This window comes from Bubalus bubalis, chromosome 1, assembly GCF_019923935.1.
Source record: "Bubalus bubalis isolate 160015118507 breed Murrah chromosome 1, NDDB_SH_1, whole genome shotgun sequence".
Classification (NCBI taxonomy): Eukaryota; Metazoa; Chordata; class Mammalia; order Artiodactyla; family Bovidae; genus Bubalus; species Bubalus bubalis.
This window is the reverse complement of record NC_059157.1, coordinates 116,036,832-116,063,391: the sequence shown is the minus strand read 5'-3', so window position 1 is coordinate 116,063,391 and position 26,560 is coordinate 116,036,832. Positions and strand designations below refer to the sequence as shown.

Genomic DNA, 26,560 nt, shown 5'->3' with positions numbered 1-26,560 from the left:
CTGTGTAGTTAAAGGAGCTTTCCTACTTTTTACGGGGGAAAAAGTTATTCTCCTGGTGAAGGAAATAAAAGCATGTTATCTCTATGTGGCCAATGGGAAAACTGAGGCATAGAGTGCCATTAAACCCATCGTTCTGCAGCACAGTTGGGACAGCTGTGGATTAGTTGGTAACTTTGAGGCTGGGGCCCTTTTCACTTCATCAGTGACTTCTCTGCTTTACTTTTTCCTGTTATTCCTCTCTCACTGAAAATAGGAAGATTCCTGCTTTCATCTCAAGGTGAAGAAAAGGGAGGGAGGGAGAATTTTGCAGCTAATGATTCCTGTAACTCTCTTCCACCACTGGTTTCCCTGAGGTATTTACATAGAGTAGGATTTTTAATACACACCACAGGAAGCCGGTCTCCTCATCAGTCTAAGTCTGGCCTGAAGACATCTTCCATGTTACTTTTCCTGCCTGATCCCGCTCTATTCCACCCAGACAGACTCAACCAGGCATCTTCTCTGTGCCAGAGTAGACTGTGGTTTTAGGCGACTGCACCTGCCTTATCTCATTTAAACACACAGAAAATCTGTGAAGCAAGTATTTTTTATTCTCATTTAAGAGCTGATATAACCCAGGCTCAAGAAAGTTGAGAACTCCAGTTGCTTAACTTCAGTTTTTGTGCTCTTTCCCCAGATCTCCAGGGCTTTTATTTACTTGCTTGTTTATTATTTAAGCACATTGTACACCCCTCTCTAGTCTCCAATTTCCCTTATGCAAACTTCTAGTATACATGATTTTAAAACAATTTTTGTGTGCCTTTTGGAAGAACTGCATGGATTTTAGGTAAGTCTTATGCAAGTCCGTGGAAGGTTGGAAATTGAATAATATCCATTTCAGTTATGATGAATAGTTTAAATAAAGTTGCCAAAAATTTATTTCATTGCAAACATCCAAGTTATTGGTCTCCAGAAGTGGGAGCTAATGCTATGCAATAATGGCAACAACGAAACTCTGATTTAAAAACGTAAAATCTTTGAACATATGTATGGAATATCAGACAAAGCAGAGTTGCCTCTCCGTATAGGTTCCACAACAAAGCATGACAAATTAATTTTGATCTACTTGAAATTACAGAGGAGGGAGATCCCGCAGAGCTTCTAGGGAGAAAGGGATAGTGAAAGGAATGTAATTGCATTGTATCCCTTGTTACTAATAAAAGCATGAAAATAAAATATAATTGACATGCTCTTTAGTGTCTTCTTTATGGTTTCATTCTAGTCAATGTAAACATTTAAATTTGGATTTTTATAGATTATATCCTGACTTGCAATCTCCTAATTAAATTTTCTCCACGTGGTTATAAGATTTTCACCTGGATATCAGCATTGTTTCTTTTCTTTTAAAGTCCCACCAGCCTGGGAAGGAGAAGGGACTCAGTCGACCTGCCGTCAGAATTTCAAGTTGGCCCCATCAAAACGAATCTGTCCCTGCTTTTTTCTGTGTAGATCCACTAAGGTGCAGCGATATTACTACATACGAGATTTTAAAATACTGCTCCTTAGCGAGAGACTTTAGGTAACCGGAGTATAGAGAAGGGCGGTGGACAGACATCCCTGCGGGTAGTAAGGGGAAGAGCAGAATCTCAAGGCCGGGAAAGAGATTTGCATTTCAGAGGACTGTTGTTGTCTCCCTCTAGGCTCTGACCTGGAGAGCGCTTTATTTGTAACCCTTTTTATGGCCCAAGACTATTCTCGCTTAGGGGCTATTTGTAAACGTGTCTAATCTCGCTCACTGTATATTACCGACCAAAGGGAGGGAAACTGTGAGAATGTTTGCTAGCAGAGTTTAGAAAGCGATAACAGTCCATTTTATTTATTTATTACGCATTGCACAATCCTATAATAACAACAATGGCAAGGAACATCAAAGTTCTACAATTCTATCACCCTAATAAATCGCTTGTTTCTATTTTCTCTTCCATTCCCTCATGCATTAAAATATTCTGCAAAGTTCTATGCCAGTCTTAGTGATTCATGGGCGAGTTTTATACATCCGAAATACAAATTTGCCTTTTCCCTTTAAAAAAAATTATAGTTGCTTTACAATATTGTGTGAGTTTCAGATGTACAGCGAAGTGATTTGGTTATACAAATACATATCTCTATTTTTCGATTCTTTTCCATTAAATATTATTACAAGATATTGAATATAGTTCCCTGTGCTATACAATTACATTTTGCTTTTAATTCTGCTTTGCTTATCCTATTTCTGAAGCTGCAAAACATATATTCACAACATGTCTTTAGTGCCTACTTATTATTCCATCAACGACAGACACTTTAAAATAAATATTTCAGTTTAAGTATCCAGCATTTAGGAGTAAACGCTAACACCATTTGACCTTGCACTGTACAGCCAGAAGATCGGTCAAGGTTAGACGGAGGGCTCCGGGAGGCAGGGCTGCGGCTGCGCGCCACTGAGGACGCGAGGAGGAAGTTAGTACACCACTCGCCCAACCCCTCCTGCACTTGCAGTCTCGCGCCTTTTCCCTCCGACCTCGGTCCCGCGCTCCAGCAGAGGGACCCCATCCGACTGCCTGCCCACTCCTAGCCCCAGGCTGTCTTTTTCCCGAGCGCCTCTGAAGGTGTACGTGATATAGGAAGTGACGCAAGGAGAGGGCGGGACCAAACTATAAACTGCAGGTTGGGGGTGGTTATCCCACCAGAGAGTGTCGGCAAAGACTGGTGGCGGGCCGGGAAGCAGCGGACGGGGAGGCGCTTCTGTGAGTGACACGCGGCTGCTAGAATCCCGCCGACTCGCCTACCCTCCCCTCAGCTTGCGGGGGGCTGCTCGGAGCGGGCTTGGGTGCGACCCTCCTCGGTGCGGTCCAGCAGCCTGGGTAGCCGCGCGGGGCGCCGGGAGGCTGCAGCGCCTCCGGGTTGGAGGGCGGGAACGTAGCCCGCGTGGCGGCGGGAAAGGGGCTGTGGCGGGGAGCGGAGCCAGGCTGCAGGTGCAAGCGGGGTGCAGCGGCGCTGCGGGACGGGCTGCCCGACCTTTCCCTTACCGGTGCCCTCCGCCCCTCGGCCCCCAATCCTGCGAATAGGTTCTGTTAGGGTCCTGAGGGCGAGATGAGGGGTGTTCCACTGTCGTTCTACGCCCTGCTATTTTGCTCCCGGCTTCCCAGGTCACCCGGATCCCTTGTCCTCATTAGCTCGCCCTGAGAAGATGCAGGCACTCTTGGGACAGCCGTAGGCTGCAGGCCCGGGAGCGAGGCGTCAGCCACGCTGCCGCAGCGCTGAGCCACTCTGCGGGAAGCACGTGGCCCTTTCAGGAAGTATTCCCAGGGAACGGCTGTCGGGGTGCGTGGATGACCTTGAGCTCGTAGCCCTTGGATTCCTCGGGGCCCGCCGGGGCCGTGGTCTCATTGTTGAAAGGGACAAAGCTGTCCTCGACTGCATTACGACTGTGTCCTGGGCATGTAGACAAGGGTTTCTGTAAGCTGTATATTTGAACTCTAGTACAACCTGATCTTTCGGCGCTGCCTGTTGGCCTTGTGTGTGGGTTCTCAGTTTTTCTAAGCCTACTGAATCCCGCAGGTGTTCATATTTACGAGTATTCGGATTGCTAGGCTCTTCTCACTAACAGATGGGAGACCTTAGGAATAAGACTTCTACTTTGTGAAAGCTATGGTCTAGGGGCCAAGTAAAAGCTATTTGGATTGGAATCTGCTTTTGCCTTCAGGAAATTAGCGATGTGGTATCAAAGGGCTGTGCTTGACGATATAAAACGCCTTAGAAGCCCATTGTATCACTGTTGGTAGTGGACAGCTTTGTAGGCTAGTAATGGGGCGGGTGGGCCAGTTGTGACTTGACCCAGGTTAACATTTTGCCATAGGCCAGATTGTGGTGACGGGGTATGCCAAGGAAATTGATTGCTAGTGCTTTTTCTGGTAAGAAGGTTGAACGATGAGATAGTTATCCTGTTACAGAAGTATTTGGACACCTGATAACCTTTATTCGAGGCTTAGATAGGAGTTTGGAATACTAGATGCTGATTCCATTGTCCCTGAGCTGGGGAATTTGACCTTATTGACCAAGACATTTAAGGTGATTTCCAGAAGTGGTTTTCTGTTTTGTTTTATTTTTAATGGGATCTTAGTTCCCCAGGCCAGGGCTGAAACCTGTGCCCCTTGCGGTGGAAGTCCAGATAACCACTGGACTGCCAGGGAATTCCCTCCCTGATTTTTCTGCTTTGAAAATTAAGGTTAGGCTCTCTAAAGTACTGACTGGTCCTGTGAGGTTTTTTGTTTTGCTTTGGTTTTTTCCCTCAGTTTTGGATTATTGTTGTTCAGACAGTTGCTAAGTCATGTCTGACTCTTTGCCACTCCATGGACTGCAGGACCCCAGGCTTCCCTGTCCTTCCTTCACCATCTCCTGGAGTTTACGTAAACCCATGTCCATTGAGTCGGTGATGCCACCCAACCATCTCATCCTCTGTCACCCCCTTCTCCTGCCCTCAGACTTTCCCAGCATCAGGGTCTTCCAAGTTGGCTCTTCGCATTGGGTGGCCAAAGTATTGAAGCTTCAGCGTCAGTCTTTCCAATGAACGTTCAGGATTGACTTCCTTTAGGATTGACTGTTTTTGTTGTTGTTTTTCTCAATTTGGGACTGTAATAGACTCAATATGTTACACAAAATCCAGAATTAACAACTGTCATTGATATGAAATGTTTTCCAAAAGTCTATATGTAGCATAGTACCCTTCAACTTGTCTTTGATGGAATGTTCTTGTTAAGTAATGGTGGTGGTGAACCTAGCCTGTGCGGAAGACTGTTGGATAGCGAACAACTCAGCTAACTCTGCCCTAAGGAGTGGTATTTACTTGCCTTTGATTACGTAGCTATTTGTAATGAAGAAAGCTCCCAGTTCACCTTGAATCAGACAACAATTGAAAGCTCTTTAAAATGACTCTCTGAGGTCTTTTAGAACTCTTGTGTGTGCCCCTTCTGTCTGCTCTCTCAGATGACCACTGCACAGATAGACTGCAGGGACTTCAAGTGGTCCTGACCTTCACCTTGAGCAATCATTTTCTCAGAAAGCTAAATAAGAATGAACATTTTGCTTTGTTTTCTTTGATTCCTTCCACTACTTTTTCATTTTAGGCTCATAAAGTTAGACTCTTAAAGCTAGTAAAAACCTTGACCAGCCGTCTCTTTATAAATCATTCTGGGTATACACAAGCTATGTGTTCTAAGGGCCATGCAGTTTTGTAAGTTCCTGTAATCTTTTCATTTTCACCTGCAAATGCATAAGTGTCTTGGGAAACTGTTTACAAAATGGGTTTCTATAACCAATTACTTGACATCTTGGAGCTCTGCCAGGTAAAGGTTAAGGTTTTTCTACTTTTAAAAATTTCTTACCTACCCAAGCTTTGCCCAGTGATTTCAGGATAAACCAAAAGTAGTAGCAAGGATGGGAAGATTCCACATCCAAGGTTTTCATTATACTCCTTTTCATATAATTTCCAAAGTATATGAAATGCAAACCTCATGTACATTTAGCATGCCCTGGTACTGTTAAAAAATTAAGTTATCTTTACTTTGTTGATTACCACATAATTCCACATCAAATTTTGTGGGATAGAGAAATCAGTCAGAGAAGGCTTCATAGAGATGGCCCTTGAGCTGATCCGGGAAGAAATGGGTAGGACTTTAAGAACAGATGAAGAATGTTAGTGGGTACAGGTGGGGGCTGGATTTTGTCTCATTCTGGAGAAGGTAGAGGGCAGTGAAGTTATTAGGTGGTGAAGGTCTCTAGAACAGAGAAGCAGAGAAACTTCATTTATGTGAGCTCCAAGGACTTGAAACTGTGGCTTGTTTTCTAAATTGAAATGGGGTTGTTGGTATTAAAAAAACGTGTCTTATTTTTATTTCAGGTAAAGTGGAGTAGTGGCTTTGAATATGTTTTCTATGTAGGTGAAAGTGTATTTTGGTACCTAATCTCATTAGCTATATATATTTTGTACAGACCTATGATTTTTAAGACATCCCAGAGTAGCATAAGACCTCAAGATAATTACCATTTAAAAAAATTAAATAGAAAATTAATGCCATATATCAAGAAAGGAGGAATAAGATGATTTGAATTTGAAAGAAGCTTGGGACTGTTGTCTAGCTATTACCTTTGCCTGCCTTCTGTCTTCCATCCCATGGCTCAGTTTAAAACATTTCTTCCTTCCATTTCATGTTCAAAACATGTGGGGCTCTGATTTTGCTTACCTGAATTTTCATTAGTGTGAGAAACTGAATATTTTTCCCAGTTATCATTGAGAACACCAAGGATACACAAGAAGCTAATATAAATGAAAATCAAGGTGATTTTGGGTTGTCTTTTGTAATAGATTGTTAGCACTGACGGTGACATCTTGAAATAAGCTAAGCAAGAGTTGTTTGGCTTATGTATTTAGTCTTGTGAACTACTTGTTTATAGGTTGGTATGAAAAGTTTTTCTCCCATGCTTTTAGAGCACATTTCAGTTAGAAAAAACATCAAGCATTCTTTTAAATAGAAAGCTTTACTAATGGGTGAAATTATTTTGAAAGAATGACTCAATTTTGTTATGGGTAAAACTTTAGGAAGAGCCTTTGTGGATATCATTTTAGATAGAATGAAAATTTGAATAGAATTGTGTTCTTCACAGATGTGGGCTTAAATGATGGAGTTAAAATGAGAATTACCGAGGGTGTGGAGAAAAGGGAACACTCTTGCACTGTTGGTGAGAATGTAAATTGATACAGCCACTATGGAAGACAGTATGGATATTCCTTAAAAAATTAGCAATAAAACCACCATGTGACCCAGCAGTTCCACTCCTAAAATTGAAAAAGACACAAGTGTCCCATTGTTCATTGCAGCACTATTTATAGTAGCTAGAACATAGAAGCAACCTAGAGGTCCGTGGACAGATGAATGGATAAAGAAGTTGTAGTACACACACATGATGGAATATTACTCAGCCATAAAAAGGAATGCATTTGAGTCAGTTCTAATGAGGTGGATGAACCTAGAACCTATTATATAGAGTGAAGTGAATCAGAAAGAGAAAGATAAATATCATATTCTAACACATATATATGGAATCTAGAAGAATGGTACTGAAGAATTTATTTACAGGGCAACGATGGAGAAACAGACAGAGAACAGACTTACGGACATGGGGAGAGGGGAGGAGAGGGTGAGATGTATGGAAAGAGTACCATGGAAACTTACATTACCATATGTAAAATAGATAGGCAACTGGAATTTGCTGTATGGCTCAGGAAACTCAAACAGGGACTCTGTATCAACCTAGAGGGGTGGGATGGGGAGGGAGATGGGAGGGAGTTTCAAAAGGGAGAGGGTATATGTATACCTATGGCTGATTCATGTTGAGGTTTGACAGAAAACAGCAAAATTCTGTACAGCAATTATCCTTCAATAAAAAATAAGTTAATTAAAAAAATGAGAATTACCTAGGTCACACTTTTTTTCCTCCTGACTTGATTTCTTTTATGTTACAGTCTTAATTTTGTGTCTGGGGATTGAAATAGAAATAGTGTATCTGTTTGCTCAGTAAAAAATATATTTTAACTATGCAAAATCATGACATGTGCTATTAATATCTGTTTCTTTAGACTTGCACTCAATCTCCTCATTGTTTATTTATACCTTTTATGTAGATCACTTATTTGAATGTGTTGTCACTTTAGTCTTAAAATTCATTTAAAACTAGAAACCTTGAGGAGTGGCTGAGTCAGATGAATATTAAGCTGGTAAGCTGTTTTTTCCTAGAAAAGGGTGATTAAAATTGGTTCAGGGTGGGGCTTTCCAGTTCTGGCTCTAGTGATTGGGTTTATACAGTTGAGTGCCTTGATAGTGATAAGCTTTTTGTACCAGATGGGGTGAGATTGTGCTTCTAAGAGTATGAACTTTTGCTTGTTGGCTCTGGTCTTTAAAGCTTGAGGATTAAAATTTTTTTTTTGTTAATAGAGTTTGATAGGAGACTTTTCTAATGCCAGTTTGTATAGTTTCTTTGTTTTACAATCTACATATATATCACATCTTGCTTTTTGCTGTGTGGGTGTTAAATGTGCTATGAGTATACTTTTAGAGGAAAAGCTTTAAAATAGTGTGAAATAAATGTCTTTTTATACATCTCAACATACTTTCAAGCATCTAGATGCACTCAAACCAAATTAATTAGAAAAATCTAGATTTCATTTAATACCTGTGCTTTAACTTTTAAGACTCTTGGTTACAGAGGCATAGTTTGCTTTGAAAAAAGTTAAAAGTAATTTCTTAAATTTCTGGAGATGAGAACATGCTCTCTGTAAAACCAGTTTTATAGAAAGCTGTTGGACCTCATTTTTAGGTGATCAGTTTTCAACCTTGAACAAGTCACTTAAGGTCTCAAATAATTGGCCTTTTCATCTGTAAAATAGCATACTCTGTGCTTTTCTTTTATCTATTCTTTTTACATCAAAGATCTATCAAATCATTTGTTAGAAATTGTTCATTTAATCAGAAAGATCGGGTTTTCTGTCCTTTTCTATTGGCATGATTATTACCGATTTGTGTAGCATAACCAGTCTTTGGCTTAATTTTACTCTTGTTAGGTTTTTTTTTTTTTTTTTTTTTTCAGGTGCCAGTCTATTGTCTTTTGTATTTGTCCCTTTTCTTTGTCTAGTAAATTCAGTTAAAGTGAACTATTTGAAAGTAAGTGACAGACATCACGATACTTCATGCTTAAAATCATTGGCATTAATCTCCTAACAAGGACATAGTCCTCCAAAAAATGCAGTACCATATTACAATTCTGAATCTAATATTGGTACAATACTGTTGTCTAGGATATAGTCTGTATTCAAATTTCTTACTTCTCCCAATAATATCCTTCAGGTTGTCCTCAACCCACCTCATCCCCCCCTCAATTCAGTAGCTAGTCAAGGATCACCCTAAATTTAGTTGTCATGTTAAACTATCTTGGTTAAAGATCCTTTCTAGAAAGGTGATAATATATTTAAAAGTAAACGATATATAATACTTAATGGAAAGTCCTCACTAGTCTAATACAGTGGTATCTGTGTTGCGGCTGCTGCTGCTGCTGTGTTGCTTCAGTCATATCCGACTCTGTGCAACCCCATAGACAGCAGCCACCAGGCTCTGCCATCCCTGGGATTCTGCAGGCAAGAACACCGGAGTGGGTTGCCATTTCCTTCTCCAGTGCGTGAAAGTGAAGTCGCATCTGACTCTTAGATATTTCATTATGCTAATTCTCTGTTTTGTGTCTAGGCTCTTCTGTGTGGCAGCTCAGAATGATGGATCAAGCCAGATCAGCATTCTCTAACTTGGTATGATTTTAAGATGTATTTCTCTGTCACCAGTTTGCAAGAGTCTGAAGCATATGAGGATGCTTTTCACCCAATAAGCAAGAAAAAATACCCAAAGCTATCATCAGTTACTCATTTATGTTTGTCTTGAGGTGTAATAGATCTCACAAAGGAAGGTTATATTCAGTCTTGAGTAGAGTTAATTATGGAAAATCATATAAGAAGTTTCAGGGCATAGTGAAGAGATAGTCAGGTAGTTCAGATAAACTAAAGAAACCACTGGTCAAAATGTCTTTCAGTAGACATAACAGAAACTGAATGAAAAGGCTGAATGAGATGAAGGCCAGTGTATGAACCAGCCCTCTTCTGCTATTGACAGAACTGGGCACAAGGAAGTGTGCTATCTTGAAAAGATTTTCCTTGAGAATGTACAGCAAGTCATAGTAATAGCCCAATAGCACCTGATCAAGCTTCCTTTAAATGTCCCAGTTCCCTTTCTTCTTCATAATGCTTTCTTTTTTTTTTTTAATCTCAGTTTGGTGGAGAACCATTGTCATATACCAGGTTTAGTCTGGCTCGGCAAGTAGATGGTGATAACAGTCATGTGGAGATGAAATTAGCTGCAGATGAAGAAGAAAATGTTGACAGTAACATGAGGGGTAACCAAACCAGTATCGCAAAACCGAAAAGGTTAAATGGATACATCTGCTATGGGATCATTGCTGTAATCATCTTTTTCTTGATTGGTAAGAACAGCCATTCAAAACTTTAAAAATTCCTTGTTGTCAACTCTAGGAAGTTTGTTCATCCAGCTCAGCAAACATTTATGTAGTGCGTTGTGCAAGATACTAGGAATACAGTGATGCCTAAGATTTTACACCTGCCTTTGAGGTTAGCCTGGTGGGAGAAGAGCAACACAGGGATCATTTCAGTGTAATGTGCAAATGTTACACTAGAAATTTGCACAGGATATTTGTAGCATAGATGCTGGACCTGAGGATTCACAGAAGGCTTCTGGGAAGAAAAGTTACCTTTGCTTTGAAAAGCTAACTGTTTAAAATGAAATTATTATATAAGAGATTGAATGGTTTAAAATAGACAAAGCTGAGGCGTGTTATTTACTTTCAGATGCCTTACAGTTTAATTAATGCCAGCATTTGAAAATATTAACAATTCTTGCAGGAACGGAGTATAAATGAAATTCTTTGAATTCAGCTCTGAAACTTTTTATCCTTAGGATTTATGATTGGCTACTTGGGCTATTGTAAACGTGTGGAACCACAAGGTGATTGTGGGAAACAGGAAGGAACACAGCCTTCGTGCCCAGAGGAGACAGAAACTTTCGAATCAGAAGAGCAACTCCCTGGAGTACCTCGCATATTCTGGGCAGACCTCAAATCAGTGTTGTCAGAAAAACTGGATGCCGTAGACTTTGCCAGGGCCATCAAGTAAGCCTGAGCTGCTTCACAAGTTCAACCTCAGTGCCTAAGCAAATACTATTAGGTGCAATGGAATAAAACAAGGGTGATAGTCTAGAGGAAAAGCTGTTTAGAATAGGCGAGACATTTTCAGTTAAAGGGTAGTGAAAGTGTCAGTTGCTCAGTCATGTCCACTCTTTGCGACCTCACGGATTGTAGCCCACCAGGCTTCTCTGTCTGTGGAATTCTTGAGGCAAGAATACTAGAGTGGGTAGCCATTCCCTTCTCCAGGGGATCTTTCCAACTCAGGGATCGAACTCGGGTCTCCCGCATTGCAGGCAGATTCTCTCCCCACCCCTCTTTTTTTTTTTTTTTTTTTTTTTTTTTTAAAGAAAATTCATAGGCTTTTGGTTTTTTTGTCATATGGTTCTTTGTAGCCTGTTGCTTGCTGTCAGACTTTGTTCTTCTCTGATTTTCCATCTCATCCCCCTGTAAGTCATGCCGAGCCCTGCTACTATCCATAAAGGAATCAGCAGCTTTTTTCATCCTCTAGCTCAGGACTAACCGACAGCCCAAGTCTCAAGTATTTCTTGATTTCTTCTGGTTCTTACTCAACCCATACCCTAAGAAGTGTCCTTCAGGTTTCTATCTTTAGACTTTTCTTTTTTTGGCTGCACTGGGTCTTCATTGCTGCATGCATGGGCTTTGTTTAGTTGCAGTAAGCAAGGGGTGCTCATCTTTTACCTTTTGTTAACCCCGAATAGTTTCAATGGGACAATAATTCTTTTGGTCTTAAATGAGAAATCTTGGCATTTTTACTTCTTCTGGTGAATATTTTTGTGTGTACTGTACACTAGGCATTATGGATAAAGTGAGGGTGAGGCTATAGTCTCAAAAAAGATTATATAACTCATGTGATGTGTATATTTACAAAGAGTCATGAGATATCAAAACGAAGAGGGGTTTTGCTTCTGGGATATTCAGAATGCTTCAAGAAGTGAAATTGAAGCTGTATGTCTTGAATTCACCAACAGTAACACTGTCTTTCATTTCGCTTAGAGCAGATCTTATGGAAACTACTCTTTTCCCCTAAAATTACCCTAAGCAGATATATAGGGATGAGGCTTTACAGTAGATAAAGAGGTTTAATTCCTTCAAATATAGATGCTTTTTTTTTTTCTTCTAAGCTTGTCTCTTTCTGGTTAATCCAGAATTTTGGGTCACAGTTATTTTATTGAGTTATGCTTTTAAGACAACTTGCTTGATATTTGAGTTCAGTGTTTAAGTTAAACTTTAGTTCATTTAACAGTGAGTTTTTTCCCCTCCAGGATGCTGAATGAAAATTCTTATGTCCCACGTGAGGCTGGATCTGAAAAAGATACCAGTTTGGCTTTTTTCATTGAAAATCAATTACAGGACTATAAACTCAGCAAAGTCTGGCATGATGAACATTTTATTAAGATTCAGGTCAAAGGCAGGTATGTTGAAAGATGGTAACCTCATTTTATAGAATTAGCTATTCTCAGGTGTGCTAATTATTGTCTCTTTGTGACCCTATGGATTGTAGCCCACCGGGTTCCTCTGTCCATGGAATTCTCCAGGCAAGATTACTGGAATGGGTAACTTCACATCTTGCCTGATAGGATCTTCCCGACCTAGGGATTGAACCTGGGTTCCTGCATTCCAGGTGGACTCTTTACCATCTGAGCCACCAGGGAAGCCCTAATTATAGCAAAGACCTTCAAAATAAATAATGTGTGTCAAATGCTAAATGTATTAAATCCATTTAATTTTTTTCTCAAAGATACCTTCACTTCATTTTCCCTTAACCTTTTTTTTTTCCCCCCACAGTTCTCAAAACTCGGTGTCTATAGTGAGTACAAGCGGTAATGGCAGTCAGGCATACTCAGTGGAGAGTCCTGAGGGTTACGTGGCATATAGTAAGGCTGCGACCGTTACTGTGAGTAAGGCAAAGCCATGCATGAGACTTTTTCCCCTGTTGAATAGCTCAAAAACTCATTGTCTTTTCCTGTTCTTAGTATAAGTTTACTTGTAAAATGTAGCTGGTCATGGGATATTTTTGTTCTCATCCCTCCTATGTCACAGTTAAAATCCTGAGTCCTCAGCTTGGTTGGCAAGGCCCTAAGTAATTCTGCTGCTCTGCTCTTCACTCACTCTGCTGTGGCCACTCTCGCTTCCCTGCTGTTCCTCAAACACTCTAACTCAAACATGCTCCCACCGCAAGGCCTTTATAGATTGCCTTTCTCTTTGTCTGTCCCACTCCTCCCTTAAATATCAGCATGGCTTCTTCCCTCCCATTGCAGTGGAGTCTCTTCTCCAGTATTACCTCCCTAGGGAAGTCTTCTTTGATTATCTTATCAAAAATGGCCTTCCTCCAGTCCCTTCTCCTTACCCTGTAAGTACAGAGCCTGACATTATTCACTTGTTTCCACACTAGCACGTAAGCTACACAAAGGGCTAGGGGTTAGTTTCATTTTCTGCTATGTCACAGAGCCTCGGACAGTGCCTGACACATGCTAGGATTTACTGAATGAATTCATGTATCAGATTCACCCTTATGTGGAGGCAGATGTAAATAACCGTCTTGGCTGGAGTCTAATGTTAGTTTGATGCTTGAAATGCTTGATCTTTTAAAATTTAGGCAACTTTGGCCAAACTACTATAGAAGTTGAAAAATAGCTAGCTAGATCTATCTAGGTTTTTTAGGTTAAAAACCACATATTTATATGCCAGAGTCTTATCTGAAGATTGTCTTCTGAGCCAAATGAAGTTTTATGGTTCTTCTCTGTCTTCCTGGTTGCCTGTGCTGTATCACTTTCACTGGCTACCCACAAGTCAGTGTTTTGGAGGTAGGTAGTGATAGTTTACAGTCAACAATGTTGGATTCGTGATCTCTGAAGATTTAGCTTCGGGACCAGGGACCAGGCTTGATCACTCAAAACCTTTTGTGTGGCAGAAGTTTTATGACAGTGAAAAGGGACAGACAAAGCTACTGACATAGACATCAGAAGACGACAGAGCGCCCCCACTCACTAGTGTATCAAGGCCTTATATGTGTTTACCAGACCCACTCCCACAACATACATCTTAAATTAACAAGGTTAGAACTAACAATAGAAAGGTCTTACCAGACCCATTCCCATAACATAAGTCTTAATGTAACAATATAACCAAGATACAGAGCTTAAGGAAAAATATACCCTTGAGCAAGACGAGCTTTGTTGTGTAATCATTCAGTTCAGTTGCTCAGTCCTGTCCAACTCTTTGCGACCCCATGAATCACAGCACGCCAGGCCTCCCTGTCCATCACCAACCCCTGGAGTTCACTCAGACTCACGTCCATCGAGTCAGTGATGCCATCCAGCCGTCTCATCCTCTGTCGTCCCCTAACGTGTAATCATTAGCTCTGGGAAAAACATTTTCTGTGACTAAGACTAAGGAATGTAGAAAAAAATGTCCTTTTCTCCTGCTCAAGAGACCCCTTTCTCCTCCTTGGGGGCCTTGGACGCCTTATGAACCTAAGAATTAACTCTCTCAGTAGGTTGTTCTGTTAAAGAATGTGGAGAGAATTGGTTCACCTGAATGCTATCTGTGTTTAGATATTTGGTTGCTAATGTCAGTTTATAGCCATTCATCTGAACTCGGATAGTTTAGGAGCATTATGATGACAACTTACATAAACATCTAAAAGTTGATCTCTGCAAGTTTAGTTTATTCTAAAACAACTTTTGGATGGATTTATTATCACAGCTTTCAGTTAATTCTTATGTCCTTGGTTATCTGCAGTTCAAGTGTAGGAACATTATATAATTGGTTCTGCCTTGGCTAGTAGTCTACAGTGTTTTTAATGACAGATATCTCTTCGCTTAAGCATATTTTATTATCCTTTCTCTTTCCCCAAAATATCTGAAGCAATGTAAATTAACATAAATAGTCAATGTTAATTAAATGAAAGGTATCGTAAGATAATGAAAGATACGACTATTTAGTTCAGTTCAGTCGCTCAGTTGTGTCTGATTCTTTGCGACCCCGTGAACCGCAGCATGCCAGGCCTCCCTGTCCATCACCAAATCCCGGAGTTAACCCAAACCCATGGCCATTGAGTCGGTGATGCCATCCAACCATCTCATCCTCTGTCGTCCCCTTCTCTTCCTGCCCTCAATCTCTCCCAGCATCAGGGTCTTTTCAAATGAGTCAGCTCTTCACATCAGGTGGCCAAAGTATTGGAGTTTCAGCTTCAGCATCATTCCTTCCAAAGAACATCCAGGACTGATCTCCTTTAGGATGGACTGGTTGGATCACCTTGCAGTCCAAGGGACTCTCAAGAGTCTTCTCCAACACCACAGTTCAAAAGCATCAATTTTTCTGCGCTCAGCTTTCAGCAGACTCTGTCATTGTTCTAATACCATAATGCTCATTGAATCTAATGTCTTTATCCTAGGGCAAACTGGTCCATGCTAATTTTGGCACTAAACAAGACTTTGAGGATTTAAATATGCCTGTGAATGGATCTTTAGTGATTGTAAGAGCTGGAAAAATCAGTTTTGCTGAAAAGGTGAGTATGAGTTATTAAATATTTAAATTGTGTTTGTGTAACCAAGTTATATATATATATAAAACCAAGGTTTATGTGTATACACACACACACACACATACATTCTCTCTCTATATATATATTAATGTATATAATTATAACTTTTATAAAAAGGAAAATTAAAAGTCACCTATACAAGGGCTTAGAATGGAAAGACAGTGGTTGTCTTGGAAGGGTTTTTATTATTTATATTTTGAATTCTGTTTAAGAGTTCAGTTCAGTCAGTTCAGTCGCTCAGTCATGTCCGACTCTTTGCAACCCCATGAATCGCAGCACGCCAGGCCTCCCTGTCCATCACCAACTCCTGGAGTTCACTCAGACTCACGTCCATCGAGTCAGTGATGCCATCCAGCCATCTCATCCTCTGTCGTCCCCTTCTCCTCCTGCCCCCAATCCCTCCCAGCATCAGAGTCCTTTCCAATGAGTCAACTCTTCACATGAGGTGGCCAAAGTACTGGAGTTTCAGCTTCAGCATCATTCCCTCCAAAGAAATCCCAGGGCTGATCTTCTCTAGAATGGACTGGTTGGATCTCCTTGTAGTCCAAGGGACTCTCAAGAGTCTTCTCCAATACCATATTTCAAAAGCATCAATTCTTTGGCGCTCAGCTTTCTTCACAGTCCAACTCTCATATCCATACATGACCACTGGAAAAACCATAGCTTTGACTAGACGGACCTTTGTTGGCAAAGTAATGTCTCTGCTTTTCAATATGTTGTCTAGGTTGGTCATAACTTTTCTTCCAAGGAGTAAGCGTCTTTTACTTTCATGGCTGCAATCACCATCTACAGTGATTTTGGAGCCCAGAAAAATAAAGTCTGACACTGTTTCCACTGTTTCCCCATCTATTTCCCATGAAGTGGTGGGACCGGATGCCATGATCTTCGTTTTCTGAATGTTGAGCTTTAAGCCAACTTTTTCACTCTCCACTTTCACTTTCATCAAGAGGCTCTTTAGTTCCTCTTCACTTTCTGCCATAAGGGTGGTGTCATCTGCATATCTGAGGTTATTGATATTTCTCCCAGCAATCTTGATTCCAGCTTGTGCTTCTTCCAGCCCAGCATTTCTCATGATGTACTCTGCATAGAAGTTAAATAAGCAGGGTGACAATATACAGCCTTGACGTACTCCTTTTCCTATTTGGAACCAGTCTGTTGTTCCATGTCCAGTTCTAACTGTTGTTTCCTGACCTGCATACAAATTTCTCAAGAGGCAGATCAGGTGATCTGGTATTCCCATCTCTTTCAGAATTTTCCACAGTCTATTGTGATCCACACAGTCAAAGGCTTTGGCATAGTCAATAAAGCAGAAATAGATTTTCTTCTGGAACTCTCTTCCTTTTCCCATGATCCAGCGGATGTTGGCAATTTGATCTCTGGTTCCTCTGCCTTTTCTAAAACCAGCTTGAACATCTGGAAGTTCACGGTTCACGTATTGCTTAAGCCTGGCTTGGAGAATTTTGAGCATTACTTTACTAGCGTGTGAGATGAGTGCAATTGTGCGGTAGTTTGAGCATTCTTTGGCATTGCCTTTCTTTGGGATTGGAATGAACACTGACCTCTTCCAGTCCTGTGGCCACTGCTGAGTTTTCCAAATTTGCTGACATATTGAGTGCAGCACTTTCACAGCATCATCTTTCAGGATTTGAAATAGCTCAACTGCAATTCCATCACCTCCACTGGCTTTGTTAGTAGTGATGCTTCCTAAGGCCCACTTGACTTAACATTCCAGGATGTCTGGCTCTAGGTGAGTGATCACACCATCGTGATTATCTGGGTCGTGATGATCTTTTTTGTACAGTTCTTCTGTGTATTCTTGCCATCTCTTCTTAATATCTTCTGCTTCTGTTAGGTCCATACCATTTCTGTCCTTTATTGAGCCCATCTTTGCATGAAATGTTCCCTTGGTATCTCTAATTTTCTTGAAGAGATCTCTAGTCTTTAAGAGTTAGTTCAGCTTTATTGTGCAACCACATTGGAGTGGAAGTGTTTTTTACTTTTTAAATTGATGTATAATCCATATACCATAAAATTCACTCTTTAAAGTATACTATTCAGTTTTTAGTATATATACAGGTTGTGCAACTACCATCATGATCTAATTCCAGAATATTTTCATTATATCCTAAAGATACTCTATACCATTTTCAGTTACTCCCCATTCTTCCCTCCTTCTAGTTCCTGGCAATCACTAATCTACTCTGTTGCTATGGATTTGCCTCTTCTGGACATTTTATATGAGCAGAATCATACAATATTTTGCCTCTTTTGACTGGCTTCTTTTCACGTGCATAATGTTTTCAAGGTTCATCCACGTTGTACCATTAATCAGTGCTTCATTTCTTTTTCTGACTGAATAGTATTTGATGTAAGGATATACCACATTTTGCTTGTTTACTTGTCAGTTGACAGACATTTAGGCCATGTCTACTTTCTGATTTTATGAATAATGCTACAATAAACAATCATTTATATATTTTAGGTGAATAGATATTTTTGATTATCTTGTGTGTCTACCTAGGAGTGAGATTGCTGGGTCGTATGGTAACTCTATGTTTAGCTTTTGGAGTATATAACATTTTTGAAATAACAACGTTTTAGAAATGGAAGCGAGGTTAGTGGTTGCCAAAAGTTGAGGGTGAAAACAAATGGCAACTGGAAGAATCTTTGTGGTGTTAAGACTAATTGTTTGGTATTTTGATGGATTGTTTAGAACTTAAAACGTACAAACACATGAATGAGTGCAAGTAAAACTGGGGAAGTCTGAATAATATATGTAGATTGTATTGTATCAATGTTAGTATTCAGGCTGTTAGTTCTGCAGACTTTGAAAGAAAACTGGGCAAAGTTTACAGTGGATCTCTATTATTTCTTAAAGCTACAAATGAATCTACAATTATCTTGTAAAAATTTCAGTTAATTTCTTTAAAAAAGTTAAATTTTAAGGCAAGTATTTTTTCCTATCCATGTTAGCTATTGAAATGTTGGAAGTATTGGTGTAGTCTGCTGTAGCCCTTTGTCTTTCAGTATATGTTCAGTATGTATTCTTTTAATTTTTGTTGATTAGATCTTCATTTTCTGAGCTTTATGTGTTTTTCTTTAGGTGGCAAATGCTGAAAGTTTAAATGCAATTGGTGTCTTGATATACATGGACTACAGTAAATTTCCCATTGTTAATGCAAATCTTCCAGTTTTTGGACATGTGAGTTTTTATTTCTTGACTAAATAAGTTACTGGGTTCTACAAATTGATGCTGGGTTCCATCTACATTAATAGCAATAGAACTATGCCTTTCTCAAATACTTTTTTTGCCCTTGGAGAATTTTAGCAGTAAGTGAGAAGATCAATTACATGACTTTGAAACCTAATTATTACTTATTGCTAAAAATACTTTACCAATAGTACCTTGAATTAAGAATTTGACATATGCCATATAAAAACAAAAGTCATATATTATAGAGCCACTCAGACTTTCAGACTATAAATGTAGGTTATAACCTCATACAGAATTTGAATCTTATAGGGATTTCTTGAATAAATGTGTGAGCTAATTACTCTTTTGTTTCACTAGGCTCATCTGGGAACAGGTGACCCTTACACACCTGGATTCCCTTCTTTTAATCACACTCAATTTCCACCATCTCAGTCATCAGGATTGCCCAACATACCTGTCCAAACAATTACCAGAGCCGGTGCAGAAAAGCTATTTCAGTAAGTTCTTATTTGAAAGCCATCTTGCAGGGTCAAGTTTTATGATTAGGGAGAAATAATAATCTGTTGATTTGATAAAATCTTAAAACAATTGGCTGTAATTTTCCACATGTTGGGTGTTTGGGGGATGGTTAGCTGTTAACTTGATGTATATAAAAATGAAATTTTTCCTCTATAAAGTGATGTTAATAGACATTCGATTCTTAAAACTTGAAGAGACCTTGTTCAGTCCACCCAGTGAATTTCTTGTGTAATATTGTTGGCATACCTTCTGCTTGAGTACTTCCTGTGGTTAAAGCATTTTGTTACCTATGGCAACATTCAGTTATTGGAGAAGATCTGTTAGAATTTGTATTGGGCTGAAATCTTATTCCCTAGAATATCCATTAGTTCTGGACTTTCTTTTTTAGCAACACAATGATTTGTTTCTTTGTCTATAGATTGAATATCCTCAGTTTTCATGACAGTTTCCCAGATGCTTTATAGTCATAATTAGCCCTTCTGGATATCCTCCCTAGTGTACTAGTATTTCTGTTTAAAAATAGAAACCAGGCTGGTTAGAGTCCATGTCATTAATTTTTATCTTGATCTGGATATATCCTCTTGTATTGGCAGGGGATGTTAGTCTATTTTCAAACGTTCATGTGAGTATTTATTTGCTATGTGACATAGAATAAGTTACTCTAACCACATTGGTGATGTTTGACATAATTGTATAGCTGAAGTGTATTCTACTTAGCAGGATTACTGATATCAAATGAAGAGCCATCTACATGCAAGGACTTAATATATGACTATTAATAATGTGTCTAATAGGTTTTTGTAATAGGTGATTCTTTTTGACTAAAACCAAACTTAGAATCAGCTACTTCTTCCTACTGTCTACAAGCCTTTCCTAATCTGTGAAGCCAGCCCCTTATCTTGTTCTTGCGTACTGGGGGGTTAATAATGTTTTGACTTATTTATGTAAGTAAGCCCTTTTGAGCAGTCATTTGGATAACACATGCGGAATCAGAAGGGGGAAGCTATCTAACCTAACTATAGCAGCATGAGAGTATTCTTTCATAACTGAAATAAGAATGCATACTTGCCTTGTTGGGCTTTTCTTGTGACTCAGCTGGTAAAGAATCCGCCTGCAATGCGGGAGACCTGTGTTTGATCCCTGGGTTGGGAAGATCCCCTGGAAAGGGAAAGGCTACCCACTCCAGTATTCTGTCCTAGAGAGTTCCATGGACTGTATAGATATAGTCCATGGGGTCTCAAAGAGTTGGACACGACTGAGCGGCTCTCACTTTGACTTGCCTTGTTAGTGGAGAGTTAGGAAACATGAGAATGTATTAATGCACCTTTATAGATACGGACTTCATTTTTAATCCATCTTGGAGTCTATTTAAAATGTAAATTATAGCTATTCTCTGGCAGAAACACATACATCAGGTGGGATAGGTAATTTTTTAAAAAATTCATTAAACTAGGAAGCAACTCATACTTTTCAAATGACTGCCTACAGATCAGAGTAAAACACAAGTATTTGGTCACTAGTGAGTAATTTTGTGTGTTCTATTTGTCCTCTTGACCTCGAAAGTCACTGATTTTGTAAACCGTGAGGAAGTTAACAGTAACTCAGAACTCTGATCTCTACTTTCTGCTTCTAGAAATATGGAAGGAGACTGTCCTCGTATTTGGGGAACAGACTCTTCATGTAAGCTGGTATCCTCACAGGATAAGAATGTGAAACTTAGCGTGAACAATGTGCTGAAGGAGATAAGAATTTTTAACGTCTTTGGAGTTATTAAGGGCTTTGAAGAACCAGGTAAAGATCCTTGGGGACTTTTTGTTTGGTTTTCCTCACTAAAGAAGTGGCTAGAGGGAGGGAGGGCAGGAGCGCTGACTGGGCTTGGTTTCTTGAAATGCTAAACCATATCTGTCCTAAAGTGAACTAACTGTTCAAGTGTCAGCTTTAGTAGGAGGTAATAACAGCCTAGAAAGTTAACTTGTTGAACTGACCATTGTGCCTAGGAAATCTCTTTTTAAGTTATTAAATAGACCAGAGGTAAGCAAATTTCTTCTTAAGGGGGCAAATAATAAACATGTTGTAGGCCAAATAGTCTCCATTGCAACTCTTCAACTTTGCCACTGCAGCATGAACACAGCCATGGACAATATTAATGAATGGGCACGCAGGCTGGAGTTTGCCACTATATCTGTTTGCTATCAAATAGTCATACCATTTGGTAAGGAAAGCCCTTGGACTTCAGTGCTTACTAGACAATTAGCGAGCACAAATAAGTAGGCAGTGAGTAACCTTAATTAGTAATGTAGAAAAAAGAGATTAGTATTGTTGTATGAATGTTTAATCCCTGGAGTCCTAAGTCAGATCTGAAGTAAGGATCTCTTACCCTTACTACATATACTACATTTTTTACCCTTCTACTAATGTGCTTATTCTAGACTTCACTATTAGAAAACAGTTTAAAAGCTGTTTGAATAATTTATCTTTTTTTTTTTTTATTTTTTTTTATTAAGATCGCTATGTTATAGTAGGGGCCCAGAGGGATGCCTGGGGTCCTGGAGCTGCCAAGTCCAGTGTAGGAACAAGTCTGCTATTGACACTTGCCCGGATACTTTCCAATATGGTCTTAAAAGGTAGAGTACAAATTTTGAGAACTTGAGCATCTATGTACTGTGCTTCTAAATGTTATAATATGCTTTGCTCACTTTTGCCTATGTTCTTATGGTTCACTTGTGCTGGGCCCTCGGACCCAAAGATTCAAGAATGTCATGGGGGTTTGTATGTGTGGGTGGGTGGGTATAAGAGTGGCAAGTACCATGGGAGAAAGGCTTAAAAGTAAGCCTTTGTTACATAAACATTCCTTAAAGTTTATTTATTTTTGGCTGTGCTGGGTCTTCATTGCTGCACAGGCTTACTCTATTTGAGACAAGTGGGGGCTACTCTTTGTTGAGGTGTGTAGGCTTCCTATTGCCGTGGCTTCTCTTGTTGCAAAGCACAGGCCCTAGGACCTGGGGCTTCAGTAGCCGCAGCACATGAGCTCAGTAGTTGCGGCTCCTGGGCTCTAGATTGCGGGCTCAATAGTTGTGGCACACAAGCTTAGCTGCTCTGCAGCATGTGGGAGCTTCCTAGACCAGAGATTGAACCCGAATCTCCTGCATTGGCAGGCGGATTCTTTACCACTGAGCCACCAGGGAATCCCTAGACCCTGAATTCTTAAGTACAAAGTAGGTTGTCTTTTGTTGTATCTGCCTTTGACTTTGAAACAGTTTTCTGTGCAGCGTCTTCATCGTACTGGGAATCATGAGTTTCTTTGAGACACTGAAAAGCATTGTATCAGGCCCTAAATTCTCTTTGACATATCCAGAATGATACAGCAAATCTAACATGGTCCCTAAGGAATCTGTTTGAAAGCAAGCAGTGTCATACCTCTGCACTATGTTCTATAGTTTGATTATAGAATGATAATATATAACTTTATAAATAAAATATAGAATATTTGATTTATAAGTATATTATATAGTATATAATATGTTTATGTAAGAAAGGCTCACTTTCAAGACTTTGTCACATGGTACTTGCCACTCTTTTATATCGACCCACCCACACATGCAAACCCCCATCACAAATCTTGAATCTTTGGGTCCTAGGGCAAGTTGCAGTGCTTAAGTCATAAACAAAAGTAAATTAATGCAGAAAAAGATGTACCCAGGGGAGGGGGAGGAGTGGAGTGGAGGGTAGTGGCCCATAAATTAAAATCATTAATTTTTCTGAAAACTCACTCTTTCCTAAACTTAAATTTGTGAGTTTTAATTCTATCTCAAACATTTGTTTTTAAAGTAATCTGGTATTTTAAGTGACTTCTAGGCAAATGGTTTTCAAAGAAGATACTTCGGTTGTGATTTCAAATAGCTCTTGGTCTGGAAGTTATGGGACTCAAAGAATGGAATGTAGGAGTGAGGTCTAGTAAGCTGGTCCTTACTGTATACCTAAGGTCTTATTTGCAAATGATCTCCTATTTTAAAATTTATTTGTATTTCTTTTGGTTCTTTTCACTTGGGGCCTCAAAAGGAAAAGAAATAGTTTTGAATCTGTAGTCTGTAATCTGAAATTTCTGATGCATCTTAAGTCAGTTACCAACCTGTAACCTTTTCCAAGATAGAACTAACTTTTTGTTGTCTCTTAGGTCAGTTTAAACCCAGCAGAAGCATTGTCTTTGCCAGCTGGAGTGGTGGAGACTTTGGAGCCGTTGGTGCCACTGAATGGCTAGAGGTATTATCTATATCTCATCCATACCCAGAATGGGCCTCCCACTTGTAATTGCTTAAGCTGTCTTCCAAACACCATGCTCTTTTAGATTTGTTTATATCATTTTTTAACTTTGTATATTTAGTTTCAATAAAATCCAAACTTAAACAGAAATCCCTAATGATAGCTCTGTCGGTGATAATTGGATTAATACATTCTAGTACATTCGTATTTTTCCTTTTCCAGGGATACCTTTCCTCATTGCATTTAAAGGCTTTCACTTATATTAATCTGGATAAAGCTGTTGTTGGTAAGTGTCTTTTCTTTAGTATCTTTTCATGATAAATTTATAAACTACTTATAGAAGAAGAAAGCTTTCTAAAGCAGCACTTGTTATTTTTTACAGTCTACATTGGACATAGCCAGATCAAAAGATTGACATAGCTTTCTCTTAAATAATGCATTAAGTTACATGGGTGTGGATTGCCTTGCCTAGAGCAGTGCTTCTTGACGTGGTCCCAGATCAGCACCATCAGGATCACCTGGGAACTGTGAGAAATGCAAAATTTCAGGCCCTACCCTAGACCTTTTGAATCAGAATCTGGACCATACCATCTAGCAAAGTGTTCTAACAAGTGCTTATGATGCACTAAAGTTTGAGAACCACTAGTTATCTACTTTGGACCAGGAGGAAATAAATCATACCAATAGAATGGTACTTCTGGAGACGAATTCACAACTTGCTGGATTGTGACTTCATGGATAGAAATATAAGATAATCAAACTTCTGAAAGAGTCTGGTGTTATTAAAAATACAGATGTAGCCAGTGGATGAAGTGGAGAGTAATGAAATGTCTATTTGGGGAAGAAAAAGGAAGGAGTTACAATTAAACTAAATTTTATTAGTCATTATTGCTATTTTACCTTTGCCACAAAATGTATTGAACATAACAAGCTTGCTATAGCTAATAGATGACTGCTGTAACATGGGCGAACCAAAAAGTTACAAAAATACAAATCGTTAACATTAAATATGCAAACTCAAGGACTAAGTGCTTCAGTTGAGTAAAATTTTGTGTTTAGCAGTCACTAAAGAGCTTGACTCCTCAACCACTTTTTTGTCTACTTTGTAAAGAGGGAGAGTTGTTGTATATGCCATCAATTAGGTTATTGTCCTCCTGTTTGCCAAGTAGTTTTAGCTGTAGAAGTAGTAGCATGCAAACTGCTTGACTAAAGGAGGAGCAATGTTTATCTCTTTGCAGGTGCTACCAATTTCAAAGTTTCTGCCAGCCCACTGTTGTATTCACTTATTGAGAAAATCATGAAAGATGTGAGTATATCCTCAATCATCAAAGTGTAATGAAAGTTAGGCAAAATATTAGGATGACAGACATTTATATTGAACTGTAGGTGTCTATGAGGGTTGTCTAGAGTCAGAATGTTAAGGAAGGGTTAAATGAACTTAAACCATACCTGAGACTTAAATAAGAAAGCCAGATGAAATACTCACTGAATAAAAACAGACATATGAATGACTATAATTTTGAATGAGCAGGGAAAAAACATATTGGAGTGATTAAAGCTGGAGATGAAAAAGGGTCAGGGAACTTGACCTCGATCCCATGGGAAACTGGGGAGTTACTGTAGGGTCTCCCAACAGGGCAGTAATGTGTTTGCACGTTAGGCTGCAGTAGTATAAAATGTGCTGGGAGGAAGAAACTAGAAAGAAGATAGTAGGCAGGACATAAAGGCTAGAAAGCACTGTTAAAACTGGGTGAAGCCCCCTTTAAAATGTTAAAAAGGAAAACTTTTTTCTCATAACTAAAAGAACTAACAGCACAAGCCTAGAAGGAATAACTTCAGAAATTATGGATTGTTTTAACTGTTTAAAGAAATTTTTTTCAAGATGATATAATAAAAAATTTAATGTTTTAAATAAATGTTTATAGAGAAAAATGTTAGTGACTAGTCTGAATGAATAAATCCAGAATAAATAAATAAACTTATATTTATTTGTATTAAATAAATTTAATATTTATTTTATTAAATAAAATCCAGAATTTTATGATTAAAATTCATTTTAATCATAATTTATTTTACAGGTGAAACATCCACTTAATGGGCTGTCTCTGTATCGGGACAGCAACTGGATCAGCAAAGTGTAAGTTGAGAAAGGTCAATGAATAGCTAACAGGAAAGCAGGGTCACTCAATAAATAGCACCTACTATGTCCATTAGAGGTTTAAAAATAACCTCGCATTGAGTTTACCTGTACCTGGAAAGATTCAGTTTAAGAATTTACTTGAGGGTAGGATAGGGGTATATGTAGCATAATCTGTTCTTTAGAAAACTTTCTAAAGACACTTTTTGGCTCTTCTTGTAGGCAGAAACTTTCTTTGGATAATGCTGCTTTCCCTTTCCTTGCATATTCTGGAATCCCAGCAGTCTCTTTCTGTTTTTGTGAGGTAAGTCTGAAGAATGCTACAGCATTATATCTTAGATCTTCTTTGGTCAGTTTTGAGACCAGGTTTCCTGGAATGCTTAGTATGTATTGAGAAATTATACATGTGCAGTTACTGTAATCTTTCTTATTGTCAGTCTTAACATAGAATTTTAATCTCAGCTTAGTTAGCGTTTGAGTTTATTTGCTAAAACTTCTTCAGTTATATATGATGACTTTCAGTAACAAGGCTGTCTATTGGAGAGTGCAAGTATAGAATATTTCCTTCATACAAAGTTCTACTGGATAATGCTGTTCTTGATGCCTGTTGAAATATGATTGTAGATGTTTATCCCAAGATGTTTAGTTAGTTTCTTAGGCAGGGATTATAGATAAAAGCACACACAAAAAAGGTGAGCTTTATAAGGGACAGAACTTGGAATTGACCAAGTTGTTGGAAAACCAAGATTGGCTTGGTACAAGAGCCAATTAGAAGACACTGAAATCCAGGCAGATTGAAAATGATGAAGGCCTCTGTGTTGGAGTTGAAAAACCAGCTCTGTAGCAGGCTCTTCCAAGGTATGAAGAGATCCCAGAGTTCGTACAGGGGTTCAGGGTAGAAACTGTTGACTTTGGCATCAAATTGTTGACCTAGTAGAGGCCAGGTCCTTACTAGACTTCTTCCCACTAGGTGTTTTAGCCTGGGATTAGGACAGAAAAAGTGAGGAAGTGATGAAAGATGTGGATTTAGAGATTAACATAGCTGGAATTC

The 26,560-nt window shown here is 39.2% G+C and overlaps 1 protein-coding gene across 5 annotated transcripts in view; it reads left to right on the top strand.

Moving 5' to 3' along the window:
• TFRC (transferrin receptor) overlaps positions 1 to 26,560 on the top strand; it is a 154,033-nt gene that overhangs the window by 121,622 nt on the left and 5,851 nt on the right. The window contains exons 1-16 of one of the 5 annotated variants that reach the window (XM_025285617.2): positions 2,514 to 2,629; positions 9,312 to 9,370; positions 9,885 to 10,095; positions 10,587 to 10,797; positions 12,096 to 12,245; positions 12,619 to 12,727; positions 15,230 to 15,343; positions 18,483 to 18,581; positions 18,951 to 19,090; positions 20,746 to 20,903; positions 21,617 to 21,736; positions 23,287 to 23,372; positions 23,595 to 23,658; positions 24,611 to 24,678; positions 25,451 to 25,509; positions 25,732 to 25,813. In XM_025285617.2, coding sequence (XP_025141402.1) covers positions 9,335 to 9,370; positions 9,885 to 10,095; positions 10,587 to 10,797; positions 12,096 to 12,245; positions 12,619 to 12,727; positions 15,230 to 15,343; positions 18,483 to 18,581; positions 18,951 to 19,090; positions 20,746 to 20,903; positions 21,617 to 21,736; positions 23,287 to 23,372; positions 23,595 to 23,658; positions 24,611 to 24,678; positions 25,451 to 25,509; positions 25,732 to 25,813 — 1,707 coding nt within the window. In that variant the 5' untranslated portion in view covers positions 2,514 to 2,629; positions 9,312 to 9,334. The other 4 variants (XM_025285606.2, XM_044942910.1, XM_025285613.2 and 1 more) reach the window with 4 other exon arrangements.